Genomic DNA, 24,201 nt, shown 5'->3' with positions numbered 1-24,201 from the left:
TTATTCCCACATACTTAATTCTGAAATGCTCAGTGAACCGAAAAACATCAACATGCAATGTCACATTGGCCCCTGGATCAACACCATCACTCATTCTGTTGAAAACCTCAGCCTTTTACTAATGCATGACCTCCAGACCCACTCGATGTACTGAATTTTTCATGTACGCCAGTCTAGCGACCCTCACCTTGGTTCTTCCTGCAAGAGGGAACCCGAAAGCGGAGGCGTCTCTCGGAGAACCCAGGGGGTTGCCCGGAGAACCCAGGGCACTCACCGCGGTACACATCATGTAGCCGATTCCGAACTCGAAGCGGCACTGCTCGTTCATGGAGTAATGGAGCCCTGGCAGCCGTGGTAGAGAGGGCCAGTCATGATTGAAAGGGTCGTCCCCAAGACAATCGTAGGAGCTACAGGATGAAAGTGGTGTCACCCGCCTGCCAGCTCTTATTGCTGTTGTAGAGAAATGTTCATCCCCTGTGGAATTCTGCCATGATTTTGTTATCTGCTTGCTAATGTTTGTTTTGTGTACAGTTGTTTGATCTGCACTTTCTAATGGTTCTGCTTGATGATGTTTGTTCTGTGCTTGATGATGTTTGTTCTGTGCTTGATGATGTTTGTTCTGTGCTTGATGAAGTTTGTTCTGTGCTTGATGATGTTTGTTCTGTGCTTGATGATGTTTGTTCTGTGTTTGATGATGTTTGTTCTGTGTTTGATGATGTTTATTCTGTGTTTGATAACGTTCGTTGTCACCCTAGAAATGTTTGTTTTGTGCTTGATAGTGTTTGCTGTCAGCTTGCTGTTGTTTGTTCTGTGTTTGCTAACGTTCGTTCTGTGCGTGTAACTAATTGTTCTGCGTATGCCAGTTTAACATCACTTTTTTTAAAAGCATTTCATATTAAAGGCTCCACCCTTAAAAACATTTTAAATGAGCATTTTTTTCGTTGACAAAGCTACTATATTGTCAGCAAGAATAAAAAAAAAAAAAATCAAACAAAAAATGACAAACAATCCTGGCATAATAATTTAACTGAACTACTTGGAAAAAAAATACGCACAATAAGGGGAAAACAAAATCTCTACCTCTGACACAAGCTAAATATTATGAATATAGAAATATTGAAAAATATAACGTAAATATATGTAAAAAGTAGCTAAATGCCTCATACAGGAAAATTTAATTAAAAAATGTACTAATATAGTATTGAGATCATTGGTCAAACTCATTAATTAATATTCTGACATTAATTAATGATGACTAATGTTCTGACTGTATGAAGAACAGCAGCCATTAATGTCACCTAAAACCCAGAATTATCTTCATGAATAGCTGAGTGATTCCTGCATCTTTAGCTGGTGTCACCTGAAATAACATCCGGATGCTCACCCAGAGTTCCGTGGAGAGGAATGTGAGGCGGGGGTGTAACTGTCCTTCAGGGATAACAGAAGTCAGATGCGGGGGGTTGCATGGACATGGGGAGGGGGACTCACTGCAGGTAGCGGCTGAGCTCCTGCTGGCTGCAACGGGACCAGTGGAAGCGGTGGAAGGCGGCCTGCACCAGCGGCGCCATGATGCTGCCCATGGGCACCTCGTCCCCGCAGACGTTGCCCTGCCCGTCGTGCTCCATGCCCAGCCTGCGCGTGGGCACACGACCGTCATTCCGGAAGCTTCCGTGAGCGGCGCACATCTGCGTGTGACCGCGTGTCATCCGGGGACGAGGCCAGACGGAAACACCCCATTCTGGACTAACACTTAACGGATCAGTCAGTCAGCTGGAAATGAAAACGTGTGACGCCTGAAATCTCAGGCTCTCTGGCACAAGCGGCATGAAGGAGGCTGATTGCTGCTTTTACGCGATCTGGGCTTTCCGTGGCCTATAAAAGATGTTCATTCTTAAATTATACATGATCATGGGGGGGGGGGGGCAGTGTATGGCTCAGTGGGCCCTTGAGCGAGGCCCCCAACCCCCAAAAATGCCCCAGAGGCACTGGATAAATAGCCTGACCCTGTGCTCAGACACAAAGTTTCTCTCTCAACTGTATATATCTCTGAGTGTGTGTGTGTGTGTGTGTGTGTCCCAGAGCAGTGCATGATGGGATATGCAAAAAAGAAGCGTTCCATGGTATCTGTACTTGTGCAAATGGCAAATAAAGCATCATTTATAACAACAGCAGTACCTGTATATTCTATAAATAAGACATGCGGACAAAATAAGCAGTTGAATTACAGCCTGTTGTTTGGACTACAGGGGGCCATCCGGCCGCGAGCGTGTGCACATACATGTGCGCGTGTGTGTGTACAGGCTTACTCACACGTGTCCGGTCTCGTGTGCCACCACGAAGGCGGAGGAGAAGCCGTCCTCGTGGTTGAGGGTGCAGCTCCGCACCGGGTGACACATGCCCGTCACCGGTGCGTAACCTTGGCGACAGAAGGTCATGCGGAAAAAAAACACAGAGACGAAAGACAGTGACTGAGAGGAGATTCGGCCGCCAGCAGTCAAAGAGATAAATGTGGAGAACAAAAAACTGACAAAATAAAAAAGTGGTAAATAAGTAATGTTGGATATGAGTGGGGGGGGTGTGACCCCCCAGCTGTCTTAAGAGGCCAGGTAACGGGGGATACGCATGACATGTCTGTCATTCTCACAAAATGTATAAATCACTGTTTTCGCTCCTTCTTTGTTCCCTAGCAACCCGGACCACAGTCTAAATACGGCTCCCGAAAACGGTTTCTGTTTTTCTTTTGTTCCCTGTCAGAGTTTTGTTTTTCTGCGACTGTTTTTCGCATTTTTCTTCAGGCTTCAGTTCAATGTAGAAAACAGAGCACAAGGGCGGCCCTGAAATTAAAGTGATCACAGGACATTTTAAAGGAGGAGATCACTGACTTCACTGGAAGATTTCACATATTTCTGGAAAAAAAAAACACTCCAAACTGAGAAAACTGTATCTAACGCTGCGCCTGCTGATTTCACTGTGATACGCAAAAATATGCAGAAGAATAGTTTGAGCAAAGGCTTTATTCATGTGAACATACAGGAAATATTAAGGACATGCTGTGTGTTTCTGTCCTCATGCGTTACTCACATGCCACGTGTGTGTGTGTGTGCCTGTGTGTATCTGTGTACATGCATCTGTGTGTGTTCTAGGTACATTGTGGGCACCCAATGTGATAAGCACCAGGTATTTTGAGGAACCATTTTTTCTTCGGCCCCCACAAGGGGAAATTCAATTTGATAAAAATCTGCGACTGCAATAACAAAAAAGCTGAAAATGCCAAAACGATTGCTTATGGTTATGGCTAGGACTGGTTAAGGTGGGTAATTGTTGGGATCAGAGTTTTCCCCATAGAACTGAATGCAGAGTCCCCAGAAAGGTAGGAGTACAGGTGTGTGCGTGTGTCTGAATGTGAGCTTACCCTGCATGCCGCTGGGGCCGAACTCCTGGCGAGTGAGGAAGATGGCGTGGTCATGGTGCTCCGCGTCGCCCGCGTCCTGCTTCTGCTGCAGGAATGCCCAGCGGCAGACGTTCTCCAGGCTCTGGGATGGGTTCCCCAGCTCGATCAAGCTCATGGACTGGGCAGAGGCAGACAGGAAAGGGCTGTGTGTAGCTCAGCGGGTTAGAACACGCAATCGGAAGGGTGTTGGTTCAAATCCCAGGGTTAGAAGAGTCTGCTGAATAAATGAGTTCTAACGAAAGGCCACCTTTATCCATTCACCTTTCTGACACACATGCCATTAGTGGTAATCATGATACAGCATTATTATGATAATTATAGTAATAGGAATCTAGTCTCTAATTTCAGTTTAATACGGTTTTGCACCACAAAATAATTTTTAGTTAATGTTAGTACTGGCGGGGGCACCGTAAAGAGGGGAAAGTTCGGATGATTCCCAAGGCCCCTCAGTCACAGGGGCCCTGAAAATTTGGAACATAACTAAATTGGTCTGAGTTGGGGGCCCAATATGATCTGCTTCCTTAGGGCCCAAAATATTTCGCGGCCCCCAAGTACCGGTCAAGCTGCACTTCATGCCAAGCTAGCTGTTATTTAGCGTTTACATTGCTTCCTTTAGGTGGCGCTCTTTCTGTTATAAACATGCACAGGCCCTCGAAACTCATGTGTGTGATACGAAGGCAGCGTGTGGCTCAGCAGGATAATCCTCGGTGCCTGGGATCGGAAGGTCTGTGTGTGTCTCGGCAGAATAGGCACGGCTGCCCTTAACCCCCGGCTCCGAGGGTGCGGCTGCAGGTGGCTGCCCTTCGCTGCCAAGCTCGCTCTCACCTACATGTGTCTGTGTGCCATGGAGAGCAAGACGGGGTCGGCGAAATGAGAGTTTCCCCACAGGGATCAATAAAGTGTTACTATTATTGAAGGTGTGGACGCAAACAAACCCACACTTCAGTGTCTGGCCCAGGAATGCCTATTCTGGCAGAAACCACTACATGATCCCTTAGCACATTGTTTCCCAATCTGATGTTTTTGCTCCCTGCTAGATGGTTCACATTTTTGCTCCTTGCTAAACAGTCCACATTTTTGCTCCCTGCTAAACAGTCCACATTTTTGCTCCCCGCTAAACAGTTCACATTTTTGCTCCCTGCTAGACAGTCCACATTTTTGCTCCCTGCTAAACAGTCCACATTTTTGCTCCCTGTTAGACGGTCCACATTTTTGCTCCCTACTGGTAACTGGTCTGTGGGTCCCCAAGGACTCTTAGTGTTGCACTTTGGATTTGAGTCACCTTAGGTTCTTTGAAAGGTCTTGCATAGCTCTTGCTCCAGTGCTACTTACATTCATTGGCATTTCACCCCAGCCACACTTCTGCTAAGCTGGCTCTGTTTTTCTGATGTAATCTGCCTCGCTTGCACGTTGCTTTGGACAAAAGCTAAATAAATGCAAATGTGATGTAAATTTATTGCATATTTGTCCGAGCTCTCCGATCGCTGTGGTACGGCATGGGCTTAGCTTTCTGCCGACGCTGATATGAGACACCTTTATTGTCAATATAAAAACATCCAAAGCAAGTGTGTGCAGCAACACTCATGCAGAAAAGCAGCAATCTGTGTGAGACCCAGCATCGCGGAGATGATTATTAAAAAGGCACAGAGGGTAGGAATATATAAATGAAGGGAATAAAGGATGCGTAAATAACCCTGAGTAGAATGCGACGACAAAGCTTCTCCCCAAAAGCACATTAGACACGTGACGGCCACGGACATCCCGCATGAAAGTGACGCGGAAGCTGTTTAGCCGCCATACCTGATGGGAAGACGCCCACCCCCCCCCCCCCGCCCTCCCTGCTGCAATGTGCGCGCCACCGGGCGAGCGAGAGGAAACAGGCTCCCCTGAGAGTGTCATCACACGCTGGAGCAGGTTCCTGTCCCCCCCCAGCTCTCCATGCTAGCCTGCCCTCCCTTCGGCAGCTGTCTGCTCGCTTACCGCCCCCGGCATGTCCTCGGCATGGGTACCTGTGTCCTTTCGCTTTGCCGATTAATGGGGCTTTCAGCCCTATTGTATGCGTCCCAAAAGTTAAAAAATGCTCACCTGACAATATGAGCCATTCATCCATCCATCTTCTGTAAACGCTTGTCCCATTCAGGGTCACGGGGGTCATCGCAGGGCACAATCACGCAGCAGTCATACACACAAGCACACCCATGGGGTATTATGGTAACTCCAGTTAACCTCAGCATGTGTCTGTTCTGTGGGGGGAAACCGGAGTGTTCAAAGGAAACCCCCACGATGACACGGGGAGAGCATGCAAACTCCACACACACGGAGTGCATGTTGCCCCCCCAGTATGACACAATGAATCACTAATCTGGGGCAGATTTGCAGCCAAGTGTTCCGCGGCAATGAAGAAACCAAACCTACACTCTTGGTCTGCAAAGTATGTGAAATGTAAATGTAAATGACGATGATGATCCCAGTGCCAAGGATCAAAACGGCAAGGCACTGCAACGAAGCTTAAAGGTCCAACAGGCACACCAACTTTCAGGTTATATATCTTTAACCACCACCTTACCTGCCCCCTAGCTCGAATATATCTTGCGCTTGTTGCAAGTTTTTGTATATAATACCAACGATACAAACACCTACCCGCAACTGAATAGCCAGTACGGGGTCCAACCGAATTCCAGTTCTGTTTCTCAGCAATTCCAAGGTCACGTCCAAATCCAGGAAGTCAACTGGAATTTACTATGTATTCTCAGTTCAATTCGATGAAAGGCACAGGGACACAGGCCCTCGTCTCCTACACCCAGTGACCCTGTGCTCTGACACAGCAGCAGTGTTTACCACCATTAAAACCACACATCTGCTTTGGGCCGAGGTTTGAGGGCCTCCTGTAATTCACAAACAGTCACTGCACTAAATGTTACACAAACGGCTTCCCCAAGTAGGAGATGGAGAAGCAGAGTGTTCTGCTAACCAGCTAGCCATCTATGATCTTCTGACTCTATCGGCTAACTACTTATAGTAGTCTTTGAAACATCTGAGTGGGGGGTAGGGGGCCCTGAAGTGATTCTTCGTGAGGCCCCAGAAACAACAAAACCGTGTGCTCTCTGACCCCAAGCAGCGCTTCCACCTGTATGTGTGTGTATGTCTCAAAGGAAAGTAATACAGAAGTGTTCCCCAATTCCACTTCAGGGACCTACAGACAGTCCATGTTTTTACTGGGAGCTGAGAGGAAGCAAAGATATGGACTGTCTGGCAGGGAGCTGGGAGGGAGCAAAAATGTGGACTGTCTGTGTGGGGAGTTGGGAGGGAGCAAAAACATGGATTGTCTGGCAGGGAGCTCAGAGGGAGCAAAAACATGGACCGGACTTGGAAACACTGCAATATAGGATATATGAAAAGAAGCAAATGTACCTGTACCCATTCTACACACATACACACACGCACACACACACATATATACAACATCAAAATAACAAGTTATCACATTGTAGGGACATGTGGTCCCCGTAACACAATATATACATCACCACACACACACACACACACACACACACACCAGTGACACAACCCTGGAGGTGTGTAGCTAAAATGCTGCCCACTGAGCTGCCCGGATACAAAATGTAAGACATAAATTAAATATTAGAATAAAAACAATTTTGTGTGTTCACTGCTCTGGATGTGACTTCACCAGAAGAACAATAGCCATGATAATAACTGAGACAACTGTGGAAACATGAAGTCATCATAAGTCTGAAAAAATGACTGGAAATTTGCAGAAGCATCAGCCACACTGTTTACTTTTCGTGTTTCTAAAGCCTCAGCAACTCTCGCGGTGACACGCTTCGCATGCGGTGTGATTCACCCACCTTCTCATAGGACAGGACGATCATCCGCACCAGGACCACATTGATCCGAGCGCCCAAGGAGTTGTCATGGTAGATGTCGTTCACCTGTCGAGACAGCCAGAGGGTTTCCCCCATCGGCGTGGTTTATTGCCCTCATGCACATGACGCATAATGCCTCTCTACGGCTCAGCCAATGGCAGGGCATGTTTAGTATATGTACGGCCCAATTAAAATGAAGGGGCGGGACAAATACAAAAAATGACAGGGGTTGCCTGACCATGAGTATAATGACACACTAAGTCAGGTACCAACAGTAGGCATAAACTGAAGACTTGGAGCTAAGATGAGTCCCAAACTTTAAGGCAAATTTGACCAAAACCCCCAGCACAAGGCAGAACCTTCTCCATAGACATTCATTAAATTTCATCTGTGAAAATCTGCAAAAAAGTACTGCTTCACCAGATAATACACCCCACGTCAATTTTGTCCAAAGACAAAAATCTTCTCGGGTTTTTATCTCGGCCAGCAAATTACTTCATCACTCCGATGTATTGTAACCGATTTGTATTCATATGGGGAAAATGAATTCATCACCGCAAACTGAAACTCCATTATTTATTTATGTGTTCCCATTTAAAATAATTTCAGAGGATAATGAGACCTCACATGAAGCAAGATAAGACCAGAGACGTACAGATTTGCTGCTCGTGGTTAAATGGATTCAACGATTAGTCATCGTTTTTAAAAATGCCACAACAGTAAATTTTAATTTGGCACCAACATATTTTTGCCTTGAGGTCTCAGTTTGTCACAAGAACTAAGACTGACCAAAAGAAACAGCTTTTTCTTAGCCGCTTGAGTTCATTGGGCAGTAAAACATGCACTTTTGTTTTTGCTGTACTTTTACAGTTTCTGTTGAATCCATTAATGGGAGGCGGTCATACTGTAGCAAAGCCAAACGACTCTGTACAAGTATCACTGCTTTACAGCACAGCTTTCCCACCACTCAGTGAACTTGACTTTCCCTGCATTTTAAACGGACATATGGACAATAACAATAAAACAGTATAATGCTAAAACAATTCCTATAGAAATACCCACATTCAAGCAGAAAAGAAATCACTGAAACCCACTGGAGAATGAAGATCGGTGCATTAGACACCAGCACTGATAGAAAAAGCACGAAAGTGTAGACATGCGTCACAGTAATCGTTCGGGTCTGGAGCAGCTAGCCATCAGAAGCTTGTAGGTTCTGTGGCACAACTGACAGCCCGCTGGACTACTAGACGTTGACTGTGTGTGGTCGTTTAAAGGTTGTGGGCTCACGTCCTACATCTATCTTTTGGAGGCAGCAAAGGACTCAGCGAGTCAAGATGCCGATCCTGCTGTTGGAAGGTCGTCGGTGCAAATCCAAAATGATTTCGACATTGGACCCTTGAGCAAGGCCCGTACCCCCCCCCCCCCCCCCCCGGTCGCCCCCAAGAACTCCAAGGACCGGCTTGCCATGCTGTCAGATACACAGGGTGTAGCTCACCCAGTATAGCATTGTGCTAACAACACCAACGGTCATGGATTCAAATCCCAGAGAACACAGATAAATTGTAACCCTCCCCTCTACTGTGAATTGCTTTGGATTAAATCATCACTTTTTAGGTAAAAGTGACTATTAAACCAATAGTTTGAAACGGAGATACTCACGATATTCATTAGGGTCAGTAAATACTTCTGCACGTGCTCCTTGCCATGGAAGAGGGATACAGAGTAGTCCACCCCGAGCAGGACCTCGATGTTGTAGACGCTCTCCGCCACCTGCCGTCTGGTTCGCCTTGCCTGATGCGCCCCCTCCTCCACTCTCGTATATAATGTCCTCCAGTCTGCCAAACCCCCCATATCTACAGTGACATGGAGAATTGATGGTGTATTTGCTTAGTAGACAATACTTTTAGATATTTAGCAGATACTTTTGTCCAAAATGACGTACAAGAAAGTGAAAGACAACATGTGCTGTCAAGGATTTGACTACTGTAGGCACAAGTGCAGGTACGAGTGTAAAAGGAGACATTTTACAAAAGAATAAAACTCCTTCATACAATAGTTTTAGTTCTAAATGTGTAATTTATCTGAATTCCATGTATATATTTCAATTCTTAATATAGTGAAATTTTAACGTGTATCTCTGCAAGTCTTGACCTTCAACGGTATTAAAACAAATGACCATGTTTGCCTCCCTGTGATTTTTCATTTAAACCAGTATTTCCATTGACATTCACAGGAAAACGTGTCATTCATCAGGAAAATCCACATGCAAAATTTAAACTGGACGCATTGCACCAAACATCTGAGATAAAAGTGGAACATTTCAATGGACGATAATAAAAACGACAAATAAAATATAGTTTGCATGCCCCGTGTGTGTGTGTGTGTGTGTGTGTGTGTGTGTTTGAAAGCATCCCGAGTAAAAGTCCAAGGTGCACCTGCATTGCTGAAAGATTTAACACATCCCAAAGGTCACGCGAGCCTGCGGCACATCCATCACACTTATTTATGCAGAAGGTACGGAAATCTCAGCCATTCACTGAATGCTGTAATTTTTATACCTCTAGCTAACAAAAAAGAAATAGATCTATATAACAGCTATATCACAATACAGCTGGGAGGCGGCTAGAACCCACACTCCCCCGCAGCCGCTCCTCTGCCGGGTTCTGCTGCAGCTGGGTCAGCATTTCAGTCCCGGTAGACCGGTGTCAGGCTGGCCTCAGCTAAACCCTGGTCCCGGGATTGTCAGAGTGACTCCTTCACGGGTGAGAGGTCGCCAGGGTCTTTGGGGACCGCGCTAATGCACAGGGCCGCCCTTCTGTGCTTAGTCCTCCCTGACAGAGCTTCAACATTTCCTAACCCACGCGGTCGGCGTCGCCTCCGCTCCCGTTCCTGCACAGGGACGCCTCGAGCGATATGCCGAAAGGACGGGGAGACGCGGCTCCTCCTGTCTCCGTCTGTCTGCAGAAATCGAACGGAGGAAAAAAACAAAAAATCCGACACGAGCTCCAAGTTAATACTAGTTAAATAAAAGTAAAAGGCGATGGCATCATAGCCCAGGGTGCTTCAGAAGGTGCCCGGGAGGACTCTCGGGTTTCTGAACACTGCCGGCGTAACGAAAAAACAAACAAACAGAAAAATGCGCGTGTGCTTGCGTCGACTCAAGAAATAAAGCAGCGGAGGAATTCTGGGATTTGCCTTGTGATCTCAGTTAGCACAGTTAGCCTAAGAGGAACGAAGAGATATAAGACACCGACCGATTTCCCACCGGGGTGTCAAATGACAGCCCTCTGCTCTTTGACGTCGGCCGTTTTATCTGACGTGACATTGCAGCATAGCAATCGTGAAATCGCACACCTAGATGCAATGTTAAAACAGAGATGAGGAATTCGGCTGCGTTAACTCAACAGAGTCTGGAAAATCAACAGCCACTTATTTTCATCGAAAAAAGATTGCAAGTCAATAAAATACTTCGGTTTAATGATTTTGGTTGCATCATTTCCAAAGCTTTGACAGGAAGCGGTTAGCATATTTTGGAAAGAACTTGCAAAGTTTATAGCATTATATAAAAATGACTCAGATGCTAGTGTTTAGTTAATGGGTCGGTTGCACATTCTCTTGTGAACTTGTGTAGTATCAGCTCCTACCTCATGAAAAAGGAAAAAACCTAACTGGAGAACTGAAAGATCCGACCCACCGGGAAGCAAAGAGAACCAAATATTCAAAGTGTGAACAAAACAGGGATCAACTGGATCAATCAGCACAATACCAGGGGTAATCCATCCATCCATCCATCCATTTTCCAAAGCGCTTATCCTACTGGGTCACGGGGGCATGAGGCAGGGAACAACCCAGGATGGGGGGCCGGCCCATCGCAGGGCACACTCACACACGCACTCCTACAGGCAATTTAGCAAGTCCAATTAGCCTCAGCATGCTTTTGGACTGTGAGAGGAAACCGGAGTACCCGGAGGAAACCCCACGACGACATGGGGAGAACATGCAAACTCCACACACATGTGACCCAGGCGGAGACTCGAACCCGGGTCCCAGAGGTGCGAGGCACAGAGGCTAACCACTCCACCACTACCAGGGGTAAGCTACCTCCCAAAACAACAGCTACCCCCCCCCCCCCCAAAGGTGTCCACACCCTCTCCCCCATCTTTGATCTATTATTTTTCGAATGAATAATCCATTGAGCATAAAGCTAACCTTTTTGGCATCGATATATTTAGAAAAAGGCTGCCTCACACTTGGTCCGCAGCCCATTTCCTCCGATCGGCCAGACCACATACAGATGTGCCGGCCAGGCTCGAACCCGGCCCTGACATGAGAAGTTTGCTATTGAGTCGATGGCTGAGGGAGTCGAGGGAATAATGAGTCTAAACTGTGAACAACAACAGGAAAGTCAATTGATCTGGAACTGCAAGCGTTTGAGGTTCACAGCTTCTGATCCATGTGGAGAAATGATAAAAACAGACTTTGTTTGAAACAGACCGTCCAAACAGCGGAGTATTATTTAGCACTGTATAATGACAGTTGATTTCCAGAGAGAAAAACAAATGGTATAGCTAAGATTTCCTCCATCTGGAAACCTCATGGAGACTCATAAGGAAGACGACGACACGCTACAGCAGACCGGGACTAGGAGGAGGTTCTCCAGGGGCGGTCTGATGTGCCACTCTCTATTCAGCCGTGCATCCTCGTCGCAGACCAGAAGCAAGCCCTGGAGAACCCGGACTGGAAAGGTCTGTCTAGACGCTGGTTGACTGGAGGAAACACAGCTGCTGCAGATGTTGACGTGCCGGCAACCGTGTCATGTGACGAGGTCAGGGAAATCCAACCAATGAGGCGATGACAGCGGGCGGTCAGTCTTTATTCAACAAAGAGGAATGAAAGCACAGATCCTGAGCACCGGAACGGGATCCTGAGCAGAACCGCAATATGCACGCCTAAGCCGGTTTATTTAATTTTAAAGGTGCCATTTTTAAACACAGGGCTGACCAGGAAAATCTAAAAACCAAAAAAGAATAAATACATGATGTCATAAGATGTTAACTGTATGATCTCCTAGTTGGCCACAAAGACAACACCTGATCTATGGAAGGGGGAGGGGCAGGGTGGTCATGTGACCACTATTGCAGGTAGTTCACCCCATCTGCCTTCGTTCATGATAATAATAGATATGAAATGCACGAGTCATTCTTGTGCCAATGTCAGAACAGCACCTCCATTGTTCATGTGTGTTTTTGGCACTAATGACTCAGGTCCCAACTTGCGCCTGAATTCCCTATAAAAACGCCATTCGCCACCAACTCCCAGAGTCCTATACATGAGGCTACCAGAGTCACGTATTCTTATTTTAAATTAGCCTATCGTTTATAATCTATGTACTATCCATCTTCCAAGTAATTATCCCAGTCAGGACTGGGGCCTGGAGCTCGTCCCGGGCAGCAAAGGGCATGTGGCTGGGGTACGCTTTGGATGGAATGGTAGGTTATTGGAGGACAAATACACACGACCACATGCTATACGCTGATTCGCCTGACTGCATGCTTTTGGACTACAATAGAAAACCCACCTGACAAAGAGAGAACATAGAAATGGCACAGAGGCAGAGCGGGAGCAGGACCCAAATCCCCCAGCCCTGTGGGCGTCAGGAATCCCTGCTGCCCCCTCAAGCACCCAACCATCCCACAACTGTTTTTAACACTCTGTAACTACATCAGAGGTTTGTCCACTTATACACCAACATTTCCCATGTTCCTTTGCCATGTTTATAGATTGACTTCATAAAAAAAATTCAGAAGTGGGTAGTTCAGGTCCTGAGAGTAAAAATCCAGACCAAGGTTTTGTTTCAACCAGCCAGCTGAGTCCTCTGTGTCTGTGACTCTTTATAACTAAGTGGTTGGTTGAAACAAAATCTTGTTCCGGATTTTTACTCTCTGGACCTGAACTACCCACCTCTAAAAATATTTATATTAGTGTATTGAATTTACTAATAATTTTTACCAGTGTAATTAATATTTATGATAGATTAGGAAAAAAACAACTGCTTGGAAATAGACATCAAAATGAATAAGACTTTTCAGTAGAATACTTTTAAATTAAATTCCTACTTATGCCAAACCTGCCCTCCCAAAACCAGGCAAAAAGAACAAACTCAGTGGCAAAACCAGTATTAATTTCCTGCACTCAACAGCCCTGAACGCTGGTGACTGCAATAATTGGATGAGTGCATTCTGGAGGGTGCCATGCTGGGCGTAGCTGGACTCGGTCAAACAGGCGCAGGCTGTTGCTATATTCAGCTACCCCCTGTACCTGCAAGGTCTTAGAAACAACTGGTCTTCGCACCTGTAAGCTTGCTCTCCACCTGCCTGCAAATTAAAGGGCACACATTTATCCTGGCTATTGCATTCTAACGGTAAGTAAAGATCAAGATAATAAGATCACGAAGGCAAATGTTCAGGCCACGGTTGTCATTTCATAGGGCTTAACCGCAGGTTGCGTGTGGATTTTTAATGAGAGTGCCGGGATTCTACTTCTTCCAATTCATATTAAGCTTTGCATGACCCACGTTCCACAGGCGGAGTCGCACTGCAAGACACAGCGTCAAATACCAATTCGATACGCAGCACAGTGAGCTACGTTCTCTTTCAATCCACCTGACTAATCAACTCGCTGTACAAAGACAAGGGTGAAGGACTCAGAGACCCTCTTTAAACATCCCTCCTAGTCATTCAAGGTCCCAGCAGCGAGGAGAAGCTAACCCGTCTCACGCATATGGTTAATTAAAATCTCGTAGTTAATGCAGCACGGCTCATATAAAAGCCAGAAAGGACCCCAAAGCCGTCACAGCTTGTTTTTCAGGTCCAGTTTTAAAAAAAATATATATTAAGAGTCAGCAACACAGATGCTGATGTTACAATTCAATATATACGACTGTGAGCAGGTCGGCCTGACCTTGCAGATGAGAGTCGGCCGTGTGATTTGTGGCAGGCCTCTTGATGTCCGAGGAGCGATACACAACGTGAGGGCGCCCGCTGCCTCTCCACTCCTCCAGCGTCACGCGGTCGCCCTGCTCCAGGGGCTCGATGTAGAACTCCTCGTTCTCTGTCCGGATCATGCCGGCCTGGGGGACAGAAGACACAGTAGCAGGCACGCAGTACAGTCAGCACGACCGGCTCGTCGCTCGCCGAAGGCTTCTCCCCAAAAGCGTTCACCCAACTGACAATGTCACCCATCTATAAATCTGTATATCGGAATCTTCATTGCTGCATGATCAAAGCCGACGGGAGTTTTTGTGTGCGCATCTTTAGACTGTTGGGGACACCATGACAATGGACTAACTCACACAACAGATAACTAACAACACAGACAGATAAGAAATACAAGACACCAGAAACACAACAGAGAAAAGTAAATGCGAGGCATGTGATATATAGTAGTTCGTGTAAATATTTACTCAAAAAAAAAAAAGCAGGCCTGAGCATATTTATGCTGAACATGACTGTAAATAACATAATCGGTTGTCTAAATGCTTTTGAAGGTGCTGTACTGAGGGATTAACATTAACGTCATGTCCTGCGGGAAAATAAATTGCCCCCCAGTTCAGTACAATGCTGGCGAGGTCAGAGTAAGCTATTCGGTTATACAGCCTCTGTTTGTCTTCACGGTAGGAGGCCAAGGCCGAGCCAAACGCTGATCCGAATTCAGACATTACTAAGCGAGCACGCATTCTGACACTGCCTCCTTACTCAGCATCTTTGCTCTTTCGGGGGCTCGAGTTCTCGGTGAGTCCTCGGAGAAAGTAGCCTTTGCAGTGCCATGCAGAAAGACGCCAACCAATAAAGACGCAGCGATGGACCTGGAGGGAACCCCACGACGACATGGGGAGAACATGCAAACTCCACACACATGTGACCCAGGCGGAGACTCAAACCCAGAGTCGAACCCAGGGTCCCAGAGGTGTGAGGCAACAGTGCTAACCACTGCACCACCATGCCTCCCCCGAGCAAGTGAATATGAAGAGCAAATTTCCAAACTCGGTCTGTTTGTTGTGTGTGAGATGAGACCGCCAGTGACCTAAAGCCAAGCTTCCTCAACATATGTTACAATGTTTGGAGCCCAAACTCATTCTGTCCTCATGCAATCCAACAAAGAACTTTCATTAATTTTCCAAGAGTCACTAAATCCAGAGAAACATCCATGAAAAAAGACTGAGTGAGTTTTGGAAATCTGCTCTTCACATGTGTTAAGGCTAGTATCCACGTTATCCGATTCACCCTCTCCATATATCGAGGCCACACTTGTAATGCGGCTCCTATCTCTTAGTTTAAAACTCCCGCTGTATTGCTTCTCTTCCGTCATTTATTAACTTTCAACTTACACAAACACTTCAAGGCGCACACAATCCCGTCTGGGTAACGTGGCTATAACGCAATACACTGCACCCACCACCGGCTGCAGGCAGATAGGACTTTTCTGTTCCATTACCACCAAACGCTACTGTCAAGTGACCATCGTCATTTTGCAAACAGACCTTGCATGACTTATTACGGGGACCAACTTGGCTTATATAACAAAGACACAGTTAACTGCCGACGAGTCCTACAGAGCTGTTAAAGTGACAGTTTGGATGCTCCTTAGCGGTGTCTGACATTTCGGATGGTTTGCCTGCTGGTTCAGGCATATCCTTACCCTCCTGCCTGACAGACAGCTCGCGTCTGGTCCAACGGGCAAACCCCACCTCTGGCCTGCTGTCGAAGCGTGTGCCGCAGCCTATTACCATAGCACCACAGTAGGGCCAGACATCGTCTTCTCAGGCTCACTCATGCCAAACGAAACGAGGGCAAAAAAAAATTAAATACCAGAATCGACAAGAGCAACGAAACGAGATTCCTCACAAGGATCAGCATTAATGAAAATGAGCTGGAAGGCTTTGAGAATGATCTCGGTACTGAATGTTCCAAGCCAAATGTTCTGAATCGCTCTCATCTTCAAAACGCCGAGAATCAAAAGCAGCTGCTGTTGTTCGCATACAAACATATTCGCTGCCGCGGTCACAGTTTTATTTTGACTTGGAGTGATTGTTGACTGGAAGGGCACCATTATGACTCATCCCTGTGTATAAGATGTCAAAGTCATACTGAGCATTTGGGCCTCATCTCAGGCATGGATTATTGCACAGGCTATCCTAAGACATAAACAGCAGGGCCAGGCCGTGCCTCAGGGGAAAATGGAATGGCTAGTTACACTGGCAACTCCCAAAGGTGGATAAGTCAGGTCCAGAAAATGAGAAATCCAGACCAAGATTTTGTTTCAACCAACCTGTTGAGCATAATAAGTCACAATCACCGAGAACTCAACTGGTTGGTTGAAACAAAATCCTGGTCTGGATTTTTACTTTCTGGACCTGGACTGTCCTCCTCTGGCAACACCTGAATGTCCATGCTGATGTCAGCCAAGGGCCTCCAGGTAAATGAATCCACCCCTGGCTCGTACATAAAGATGTGACGCTTTATGCAGACTACATCCGTCATGTTAATTTTGATTCCCTTTATAGCCAGATTATGCGTACAATATGTATGACCGGACCATCTCAAACCCGTCCTGCTTGCATCTGATGGTGAGTTCACACTGAAACACCCGCAGATTACGAACAGGACTGCATTTCCCCATGTGAGCGCTGTGTCAGTGCGTCACATCAACTAAAGGCATCTTCGACGGGGATACTCCACTCATATTTTCCACGGCAAATATCCAAGCAGATTTTTTTTATTCCTTTATTGGCACCCCCCCCCCCCCCACCTCCCCGTGCCTGACAGTGTGCCCTAATCCCCTGGTGATGGTGCTACATCTACCCAGGTGCGCCAAGCGCAGTGGATACAGGGACACTTTAAAGCGATGAAGAACCTTTTTCTAATTACGGCTTGTGCAGAAAACACTCATTATTCAGGCACATATGATACCACCGCAAGCTGGGTGCTGGGGTTTTGCCAGAACAGGATTTTACGAGCATTATAAGCACGGTCGAGTTATTATAAACTGACAAGTAGCGCTTATTTTACTGCTACAACAACAAGCCAAAATTTATGAAGTGCAGCCAGCTGAATCTGCCACCGTGAATATAGCGTTTGCCAAGCATCGCCCCCCACCCCCATTCCTCAGCTCCACACCCCCCTGGCTGACAGCTTTGTTTCATGTTGAGATAACATATGCAATCCACTGCCTGTTTGAAAACCACACACACGCGTGAAATCGAGGTGAACGTATTTTTTTATTTTTTTTTTTCCCATGACTTACTGAGGCAGAGAGCTGACTAAGGAGTTTGGAGAGCAAACAAAGACTTGGAAGGTGCCTCGGGAGTCGTGATTAGTCATAGATATGACAAAAAGGGGGGGAAATCACAACGATCGGGTTAATTGTGAGGATGTGGCACAATGGAAGCCTTCAAATGCAATAGAGGATATCTTTACAGCAATTTAGCAGGCAACAAGTACCAGCAATGATCGAATGAAACCAGTTTGCAACCTAAAAACCTATCGTTCGATTGGCAAATGACTGGCTCAGGGAAGTTCTACTTGCGCAAAGAATGGTCCGTGGGCAGAATGAAAAGCGATTGGTTTAGAGAGATAACCAATGAGATTACAGCGGAGGTGGGTGCAAGCAACTAGGGAAAGTCAGACCAACCAATCAAATGTCCCGCCTCATCTAGTTGCTTAGACCCACCTCTGATTGGTTATCTCTCTGAACCAACCACCTTTTGTTATGCCCTCAGAACATGTTTGTGTAAGTAAAACTCCCACGAGCAAATGACTGGCAAATAACAGGTCTGCAGCATGTCAGGTAAAAAGGCATCTTTTCGGACAGGGAGAGGCAAGGAGCTTCACACCCCCAAGTCTAAGGTGTTGACTCTTGTGTGCTGTGCATGTACTTCCCATGTTCACATGGGCTTCCAAAAAACAAGCAAAACACATGGCAGGTGGACGAGTGTCTGTACAGCAGGGATCACCAACCTTATTTAAAGTGAAAGCTGCATCTACAAAGAAAAAAGACCCCTCAGCTATGTGTTTGAGACAAGATGATATCAAGTGTTATGCAAGTCACTCATTGGCTACTGGCATCTCTCAGGCAACAGGTGGGAAACCACTGCTCCATCAGTCCATATAGAGCAGCAGTTTCCAACATGTTGCCTGAGATATACCAGTAGCTCACAGGAAGCCAATGAGTGACAATGACTGACGGCATGACAACCCATCCAATGTGGCCCCTGGGCTCCACTCCAGGCTCTCTCTGACCCTCTGCTGGACAGGCAGTTATCGAAAGCGAATATATGTTAAGCAAAGCTGTTTAATGGCTAAATATATGTGTGATGACTCCTGATGTTGTGTACGAAATGCCGCAATCTTTTTATGAAGTATTGTTTAATCAAAACCTATCCAAAACGTTTTAAACAAACAAATCTGGTTCATGCAATATGGTAAAATGGACACATGCAGTATGAAGAAAAACGGTACAGAATCCTAGGATCTTAGGACCACATTTAAGGAGTAGTAGGTCTGGGCTGCAGAAACTGCAAAATAAATGGGACGTTAGCCAGGTGGACAGAATATTCCTGGATCGTCCTGCAGACCTTTGACAGAAGGTTCCATAAAAAGTGATCTCACTGGACAAAACAAAAAAAAACACACATTTGACAACAAGTAATAATGGAAGTAGTTTATTGCTACTTTTCAGCCTGTGGACCTAAACAGCTGATCATGTTTGAGAGCCAAAATGTTTTGGGGGGTAGTTGGGCCTCCACCCTTGAGCTAAAGTTAGCCAACGCAAGAACGAGCAGCCAATCAAAGGAGGCATGACAGAGGAGGAAACTTTGAGTTTCTGGAGTAGCCAAGTCAACATCCAGAACCCAGTCCAGAGAATGGATCTGGCAAGGTCCTCGAGCAGTTCTGCAAGAACTGGGCTTAAGGGCTGTATTGCGTGCATTTTTCATGCAAATTGAACAAGACTGTATTTCCTGAAATGCGTTACTTGTTCGTTTGGGAACTCTGGTAATCAGAAGTAGCGATGGAACAAAGTATGCATGCTCGCAAAAGTTTAGTATATATTCAGTATATTGTATATTAAAGATGCCTGTTATATTTCTCAATGCATGTTACCATTCCCTTCCCTCCCTATGCACATAAACAATGCGGCATAATGCACAACAGGCGCAGCTGCATGCAAAGGCTTTCTCTGTTAAAAGGGAAGTTACCCAATACCAGAATATTCTAGTATGGAATTTAAGCGCAAACCCCATCGCTGTTAACTGCATTGCAGAAGACGGCAATATCTTCCCCCTCTATTAGGCTCCAGCTTCTAATAAACCGTTAACTCTGAGGTAAAAACCTTTCCCTCTGACAAGCGAACATAAAAAAAAAAAAAGACTTCCTAAGAGTCTGCTGCTATGAAAATATTCCTACCAAAGGAAGCTGGCTGCCAGAACAGAAACCCGAGACGTGGTGGACGAGCCCCCAGCCGGAAAAAGAGGCGGCTGTCCCCAAAGAGAGGCCTCTGGAATGAGAGGTGGTGCCTACTGTCCCTCAGAAATGGTTACCTGACTCCTCTGGCCAGGATAGACAGCTTCATGGGAGTGCAGACTGCAGACTACCTAATCGCTTCCTCCTTCGAGATAAAACAGACAGCATTTAACCACTTATCATTCACCCTGAACGCCTGTTATACCACCAGACACTCCTGCTATATTCTACATTAGAGTGTTTTTAGAACATAAAGCAATACAGTTTCGTAAATCTAACAATAAAAAACAAACAAAACACATCGGAGCTACTATAAAAGGAAGTAATTATTGGAAGCATTAAATCCACCAGAGGAATCTTGCTTTGTGGGCAAAGATGAAACTGTCATTCATTAATTATTGTTTTCACTTGCAGATCTATCAGTTATATTAGCTTGGAGCTACTTCATTGTCCATCCATCCATTTTCTGTAACTACCTGCTTGTCAGGGTCATGGGGGGTCTGGAGTCTCTTCCAGGGGTTACGGGCGCATGACAGGGAATAACCCAGGATGGGGCGCCAACCCATCGCAAGACACACTCACACATGCACACCTACCAGCAATTCGGTAACTCTGCTTAACCTAAGCATGTTTTTGGACTGTGACATGAAACCAGAGTTACAAAACTGTGTATAACATTTAGTAACCCGCATTTGCCATGGTTACCACACGTTTGGCGCCAAAGACATTTGATATTTTGACGCTTTCCAGCCAACAAGCATTAATTAGTACTTTAGAATGCCAATGGTTGAACATTTTGCTTAGATACGACCGAAGCCAACGTTGTTAATTTCTAAAATTATTGCTTATGGGCTTAATGGACGATTTTCGAATAGTCCAATGAGTTAATACTGTGATTCGCTTGGCTGGTACTACCTCAGCACCATTCTGACCAATCAGAGTTGAGAATTCAACAGCAGCATGGTATAATAAATATTAATAAGCTGATGACAGTAATACATTTCTACTTTCAATTATTTTACAGTGACTGAGCAGGATAAGCAGCTTGAGGACGCCTGGATGGGTGCATCGCAGACGCACACAGCCGCACGTGGGGCAGGTGGCCGCGATCCTTGCCGACGGAAACGTCCGCGCTGGAGGAGCGTGAGCCGCTTGCCAAGCGGAGCAGCCTCCCCGCCGGCTGGCTGCTGTGCGCTTAATCACTCCTGCAGACGGATAAAGCTCCTCGGAATAAACACCACAGACCTTTCAGCCATCCCCTCTTCTGCATACCAAACATTTCCGTGCCTCCTTCTCATTTTTTTCTTCTCCCCACAGTTCAAATCCTGCAATTTCGGACCCTGCTTTTGAACACCACATCTGCTAAGCTGTTGTATGACTCCGTCCGAGGCACCTACCCTTACAGTCAGGTCACTCTGGTTCCCTCCAGATCTGGACCCTCAGCCTTCGCCACTACGCCACACTACATTATCCTCAGTGAAATTTCTGAGACATTAGTGCGGTGGATTTCACTCCATCCACACAGCTTGTGGGAGCTTTACTTACGCGAAAATATTACGAGTGCAGGACGAAAAACGATCAGGGAGATAACCAATCAGATTGTAGAGGAGGTGGGTCCAAGCAACTAGAGGAGGTGGGACCAAGACAAGTGACTGTTTGCTGGTTCAAATCCCAGGGTCAGGAAAATGATCTCACTGTTGGGCCCTTGAGCTAGGTCCTTAACCCCCAACTACGCCAGAGACTGTCTGTCCCACAGTTGCATGTCACTTTGGACAAAAGTGTCTGCTTAATAAAATATATAAAAAAACACATGTACCTATCATGTAAACCTACAACTACACAACTGTGGCAATTATGGCCTGCGAAAAAGCAGTCAGACCGAAGTCTCAGGCCCTTCAAAGCATCCTGTACTGAGATGGACATGCTTAACGTTTTAACAGCACTGCAGATCTTTCGGCCGGCTCCTCCTCTCCCTGGAGAGATGGCCGCCATGTCTTCCCCCCCCGAGTGTCCTGCAGGATGAAAGACAATCTGCTCATGCATGCAGCAGACATCCGAGGTCCGCAGAGACCAACGTCTGACATAAATGTCACATCCTTCGTTTTAACAAGTTCCCCACTGCCGCTTCCTCGTTAGCTGACGAGCATCACGGTGACAGCATATATTTTTTTATTATTATTTTACATGGTAATGGCTTTTCTCCATTATTAACCTCCCATTAAGCTCGGATTATGTATAATAGTTTGATCCTCAGCTTCAGAGGATAAACAGAATCGGGCTGCTAACATCTTGCACACGGCCAAAGAGACGACAGGGATAGGATGTGCGGTTTGGCAGCGGCGCCATTTCTGGACCGAGCCGCTACCGAACGCCCTCACTCGCCACGCGTAACCTAGACGCAAACACTGGGGAAAACGGGAGAGCAGTCCGGCACTTTTTTGCACGGATGGCCAGGTTTGTGACAGAAATAATACAGGCAAGGAGGCAGCTAAGGATTTAAGAGCAAGTAACGCGTTATTCAGGAGGACAGTGCAATCTGAGGTGAACCACCTCAGACCGAAGGACCCTAGCTGTTAGCAAACAAAGAGCTTGCCACAATATTACTGCTTTGTCTTGGAAGGCGAAAACATATGGTCAAGGTAATTTCAGTGCGGCCCCGAGCAACCTAGCATGTGCAGCCAACGAGGCAAGTAAGAACAAAACCCACATTGGGGCCGAAGAAACTGCATTGGTTTTCATCTTACATTTTCAACTCAATCCTTCCAAAGCGGCGAACTTCATCATCTCACTATAGATCTAGAAAACCTTGTTGTAAAGGTCCAATCGTTGGCTCAATCTATCATTATTGTTACACTGCACTGACAGCTCAATGCAACACGCCGCCCCCCTCATAAGCAAGAAGACAAACACAGCAGGGCTGCCTGGAAATCGAGAGCCTTTCCAAGCCGCTCGCTGCAAGGCTTCCTGGGTATTTATTCCATCCATATCATGCTGACCCAATCACTGCCAAGGCGGCGGGAGAGACCAGCAGATTTAAGAGTGAGAACAGAGAGACGGAAAACAAAGGAAAATGTAGGAAAATACTTGGTTTACTTTCCTACAAACTCTGGCGGGAGGCAATGTGGCAGCTGATCCTTGGAAATACCGCTGCCAATGCGTATAAAAAAATTGTCCAGCTTTTTTTCCTCTGTTGTCTTCTTTCTCCTCGTGTTCTGGGGCATCACCCTTAACTACCCCGATAGCGTGGCTCATTCATATATCCAAAGACAAGACAGAACGAGAAAAGGCTAGTGAAGGAATCAGATTTCGTCGAGGTCAATCACATTTTTTTGACTACGCGTCTTGTGAATATCTTTTGGAAAATGGGAAAGACTAATAAACGCTTGACTGCAGGGACGTTCTGTGAGTCCACAGTGAGACAAAAACACTGACAGTAGCTCTAGGGGGGGAAATCGGCGGGCCCCTGAAGACCGACACCCCAACCGATGGTGAAGCACTAGAAGGAAAATGGCGGCGGTAGTTAAATCGCAGAAGTCTGGCTCAAGTTACGCTCAAAGCACTCAAGGTTCACAGCTGTGATCTAAGCACCAAAGAGAGCAGGAGAATTTACACAGAGGTACTTTGATACAGGGAGGCAATAATCCGGTACACAAACACCTTCTCGCCAGGCCTGAAATGCAGCACCGCGGTTAGAACAGCACAAAAAAGAGGGCAACTAATATAACATGCCAGGATCGCAAGCTTAATTTATTTTTCAGCCACTGCTGGACCGTGGGGACCCTCCTAGAAGGAGACGGACCTCCTCTCCTTCCTCTCTCTGAATTTCCCTTACAGTCCCTCACTCTTAGGCAGATTATCGAAGAGAGTGAATCCTGAGACCAGACTGGAATCGTGTATAATGCATTATACACACCTTCATAATGCAGTACAAAACACCCTTTAATTCTTGTACTGACCATTATAATGCACAATTAATGTATCTATAGTATATATAGTGGCTTCATAGAGCTTCATCTATGGGCTTCATAGAGCCTTCATTATGCATAATAAGCATGGCTATAATGTGCCTTTTTATAAATAGTTATAGCTGTGTTTATAATACTTTATGAATGCATTATAATGCACTGTGGTGACTGCTTTAAATGACATGTTACCAAAATGGGTAACTAGTCACTTAATTAACGTATCGCCCAGCCAAAGGCAGCAAACTGAGAAAGAAAATTGGACAAATCCAGACACAAATGCGTGTCAAACACGTGTGATGACGCCTGGGAGCATGGACACCCTGGCAATTTAAGGAGGCCCATCCCAAAAATGACAGAATGTACTAAGGGGGACCACCCACCCC

At 46.2% G+C, this 24,201-nt stretch overlaps 1 protein-coding gene across 1 annotated transcript in view; it reads right to left on the bottom strand.

Annotated features, from left to right (window-relative positions):
- The window catches only part of LOC125719930 (A disintegrin and metalloproteinase with thrombospondin motifs 2-like), a 53,515-nt gene that overhangs the window by 15,307 nt on the left and 14,007 nt on the right, over positions 1 to 24,201 (bottom strand). The window contains 7 exon segments of the mRNA XM_048994831.1: positions 275 to 407; positions 1,489 to 1,632; positions 2,311 to 2,416; positions 3,413 to 3,569; positions 7,318 to 7,401; positions 8,995 to 9,188; positions 14,296 to 14,464. Coding sequence (XP_048850788.1) covers positions 275 to 407; positions 1,489 to 1,632; positions 2,311 to 2,416; positions 3,413 to 3,569; positions 7,318 to 7,401; positions 8,995 to 9,188; positions 14,296 to 14,464 — 987 coding nt within the window.

The sequence above is a fragment of the Brienomyrus brachyistius genome, chromosome 24 (assembly GCF_023856365.1).
Source record: "Brienomyrus brachyistius isolate T26 chromosome 24, BBRACH_0.4, whole genome shotgun sequence".
In the NCBI taxonomy this organism is placed as follows: Eukaryota; Metazoa; Chordata; class Actinopteri; order Osteoglossiformes; family Mormyridae; genus Brienomyrus; species Brienomyrus brachyistius.
The sequence above is the reverse complement of the archived record's forward strand: the minus strand, read 5'-3'. Positions and strand labels throughout refer to the sequence as shown.